This window comes from Crocuta crocuta, unplaced genomic scaffold, assembly GCF_008692635.1.
Source record: "Crocuta crocuta isolate KB4526 unplaced genomic scaffold, BGI_CrCroc_1.0 scaffold1269, whole genome shotgun sequence".
Classification (NCBI taxonomy): Eukaryota; Metazoa; Chordata; class Mammalia; order Carnivora; family Hyaenidae; genus Crocuta; species Crocuta crocuta.
Window position 1 is genome coordinate 438,618 of NW_027531335.1, and position 4,169 is coordinate 442,786.

General features: G+C 44.6%; 1 protein-coding gene across 1 annotated transcript in view; it reads left to right on the top strand.

Moving 5' to 3' along the window:
* The window catches only part of IL13RA1 (interleukin 13 receptor subunit alpha 1), a 62,136-nt gene extending 58,198 nt beyond the window's left edge, over positions 1 to 3,938 (top strand). Inside the window, 1 exon segment of the mRNA XM_077771918.1 lies at positions 3,806 to 3,938. Coding sequence (XP_077628044.1) covers positions 3,806 to 3,898 — 93 coding nt within the window. The 3' untranslated portion in view covers positions 3,899 to 3,938.
* Positions 3,939 to 4,169: the final 231 nt, after the last annotated feature.

Sequence of the window (4,169 nt, forward strand, 5' to 3'; positions counted from 1 at the left end):
TTCTTCTGGAAAGGAGCTTTGGGTGATTTGAGAGTTCCTGAGGCCCAGGCAGCTCCCAGGCTATACCATGGGCTCCTTGCACCCGGTCACTGTTCGAAAGGGCAGACCCGTGCCGGGCTCAGTTGTTCATAAAGTAGCTTGCTGGGGTTTGGGTTATTTTAGAGTTCTCAGATCTGTCAAATGTGCTGCTGGTTCCCTCTCCATACTCCCCCATGACGGACTCCACTGTGCTCCTGTCGCCCGCTCTATTCTGTTCCACCCCTTCACATTTCAGGGTCCGTGGGGAGACCCTTTTGATCTGGTTTTGTTGTACACTGTGTCTGTGCGTCTGAGTTTTGCTCTCCTGCTTACCCTNTTTTATGTTTACTTATTTTTGAGAGAGAGAGAGAACACAAGTAGGGGAGGGTCAGAGAGGGAGGGAGACACAATGCAAAGCAGGTTCCAGGCTCTGAGCCATCAGCACTGAGCCCGACGCAGGGCTTGAAGTCACAAACTGTGAGATCATGACCTGAGCCAAAGTCAGATGCTCAACCAGCTGAGCCACCCAGGCGTCCTTATATGACTTCTAAACTTCATTATCATAGGCATCATTTCACAGCTCTATTAGCATATATGTTTTATTATTTTGAAGGGATAAATGGTCGTAAGAAAAGTGGCTGGATCAAAGGAGATTATACATTTTAAACTCTTTGATTAATATTGATAGACTATCATCCAGAAAGGATTTACAGGCTAACTGTCTCTTAAGGTTACTGGTTCGATAAATTAGGGTGCATTCATGCGATGAAATATTATGCACAGGGCAAAGAAATGAGGTAGATCTGTTTTACTGACATATAAAAATATGTAATATATGTTGTTAAATGAAACACCCTGGTTTCCGATGTAGAGTCTGATTCCTTCAGATTAAGGACACGGGAGCGTTAGAATACATACTCCTAAATCGTTCACAGGAGCCATAGATGACAAGTAGGTTGTACCAACTTATATACCTGGCTCAGTGTCTCCGTGCTGCCTCAGGGGTGGTTTTGCCACACTTTTGCTAGCGTGAGTGTGTCTAATTAAAACAAAAACACCTCGCCAATTGACGGATGAGGAAAGGGCATCTTGTTTTAAGGTGTTTTCTTTTTTTGAGATTGAGAGCAGGGGAGAGGAGCAGAGAGAGAGAGAGAGAGAGAGAGAGAATCTTAACCAAGCTCCATGCTTGGAGCACGAAGCCCAAGGTGGGGCTCGATCCCAGGACCCCAGGATCGTGATCTGAGCCGCAAGTAAGAGTCTGATGCTCAGCTGACTCAGGCTCCCCAAAGGGCATCTTGTTTTGATTTTATGTATCAGTTTTCATACTGTTTGGTATGTTCATTGGCTGGAAGTAATTCTGTTGTGAAATTCATGGTCATTGTCCATTTTTCCCCTGCCATGTTCATCCTTTGGAAACTTTGTAGTTTGTGAGGCTCTTTGGGTCTATCAGCTATTAATCCTTCGGCTTGTGGTCTCTTTGCCTTTATGTGGAATTTCGGGTGATGGACGATGTGCGAACGTTGTGCATGCAGATCTTTATTTTTTATGGGGAGGAAGCCTTTTCCTATCCCAGCCTTATGTAGCTGTTGCCCAGTGTATTTTTCTGGTATTTACTTGGTTTTGGTTTTTACGTTTAGATCTTTAACCCACAGGGAATTTATGCATGTGGGCNGAATAAGCCATTATTTCAAGCTTATGTCATTTTTTCAGATTGTTTTTTTATTAGAAGTCTGTGCGTTTCACATTTTCAAAACTCCAGATTCATTGATTAGACCCCTGCCAAATAAAATGTGCTCTTTTTAAGCGTTACCGGTGGAGGAGTTTTAGCAAACGCATTCAGGGTTTTAGAGCCACTGCTCCAGTTGAGATACAGAACATCTTCATTGTCCTCCGCAACGTTCTCTCGCGCCCCTTCGCCGTCACCCCCCTCACTCCGGCCCCTAGACCCTTGCAACCGCCGATCTGCTTTCTGTTCCTAAAATTTTTACCTTTTCCAGAATGTCATCCAAAGGGTATCACCAAATACATAGATTTTCGAGTCTGGCTTGTTTCACTAAGCACAATGCATTCAAAAGACATCCGTGTTGTTGCGTGTATCAGTAGTTGATTCCCTTTCATTGCTGAGTGACATTCCATTATATTGCTGTGCCGCAGTTGATTTAACCACTCACCTGTCCGAGGGCATTGGGCTCGTTTCTAGTTTGGGGCTTTTATGAATAAAGGCTACTGTAAACAGTCACGTAGAGGTCTCTGTGGAGATACATGTTTCCATTTCTCTTGGGTGGATCCGTAGGAGTAGGATTTTTGGGTCTTGCGGTCAGCGTATGCTGCGTTTTCTAAGACGCCATCAGGCTGTTTGCCATAGTGGCTGTAGTCTGTGACGTTTCCACCGACAATAGGTGAGAGATCCAGTTACTCTGCATCTGTGTCAGCACTTGGAATTGCCAGTGTTTTTTATTTTAGCCCTTCTACTAGGAGTGTGAGGGTTAAATAATTTAGAATACGTTGGATATTTTAAACAGCGTTTCTCAGCTCTTCCCTCCATCAGCTTTCTGAGACTAGGCGCTCGTGACTGGCTCAGTCCATCTCCCATTGTACAGCCCAAGGCAGCTGAATACTCACTGTTGCCCTTGTTTCTGTTTTCCTGCTCTCCATTTCCTTTCTTGGGCTTCTAGAACCAGAAAACATCAAAAGCAGAGAAGGAGCTTGGAAATAATCTAGTGTAGGGGTTGGCAAACTTTTTCTGTAAAGAGCTAGATAGTCGCTATTTCCGACTTACCGAACCACTCGGTCTTAGTCACGGCAACTCAACCTCTGCTGCAGTAGCATGAAAGCAGCCACGGACGGTGGCCGTGTTCCAATAAAACTTTATTTACAAAAACAGCCTGCTGGAGTCTGCTCTTACACCATAGTCTGCATAGACACCAGGTTTCGTCTAGCAACTTTATCTTACAGATGAGGGGACTGAGGTCAGGTTCCACCCTTTCCCTTGAATTTTAAGTAAGGAAGGCAAAAACCAGGATATTGACTTTTACCGTATGAGACACACTTAACATTGAGCTCAAGATGAGCTTACCTTGGGGCGCCTGGGTGGCTCAGTCAGTTAAGCATCCGACTTCAGCTCAGGTCATGATCTCACAGCCTGTGTGTTCGAGTCTCGCGTCGGGCTCTGAGCTGTCGGGTCAGAGCCTGGAGCCTGCTTCAGATTCCTCATCTCCTTCTCTCTCTGCCCCTCCCCCACTTGCGCTTTGTCTCTCTCTCTCTCTCTCTCAAAAGTAAATATTAAAAAATTTAAAAAAAAAAGATGAGCTTACCTTATGCATAATTCCTGGCTCTAGCAAATGTCATTACACGAAACCATTATATAGGGTCTTTTAAGAAGGTTTAACTGTGCTAAGACTATTTTGGGGACATTTTATATATTGCCAGTGGCCTAGATGCTGGTCGACATTTTGAGCCTATTGTATCTCGGGAACAGAGGGCACATTTGAGTGGTATGAAAATAAAGGGAGTAACGGTTAAAGTAAGAAAAAGCACTGCCACCCTATTCTTCTTCAAAAGACTTCATTTCCAGTTTTGAAGATGTCCAATGTGTCTCCTGAGATAGCTCTTTAACGTCGCGTCACAANAGATTCTTAGGTTAAAAAAAAAAAAATCAAAGCCGTAACAGGAAGACATACACTCCTAGTTCCGTGCACGCAAAGCTAAAATTAAGCCCCGGCTGGGAGTCCTCAGGGGAGAACATTGTTTAGAAGAATCATTGCGTGTGTGTTTTCTTCCCTTCCAGCACTGGAAGAAGTACGACATCTATGAGAAGCAAACCAAAGAAGAAACTGACTCTGTAGTGCTGATAGAAAACCTGAAGAGAGCCTCTCAGTGACGGGGCTAATTTAGTTTACCCTTCGGCGTGACCTTGTGAAGATTCATCCCACTCCGTTTGTTATCTGGGGACGCGTTAAATGGAAAGCGAAACTACTGGGCCATTTGAAAACAGGCAGCTCATGAGAGCCACAGTCTTTATGTCAGGTCGTGCACTGAGAAACTAAACACAAGGGGCTCTTTAGCGAAGAGAACGGCGTCATTGTCGTTGAATTAGAAAACCGGACATCCCTGTCGAAGGCTTCAAAGTAGGGATAAAGCAAAGAGCGGCG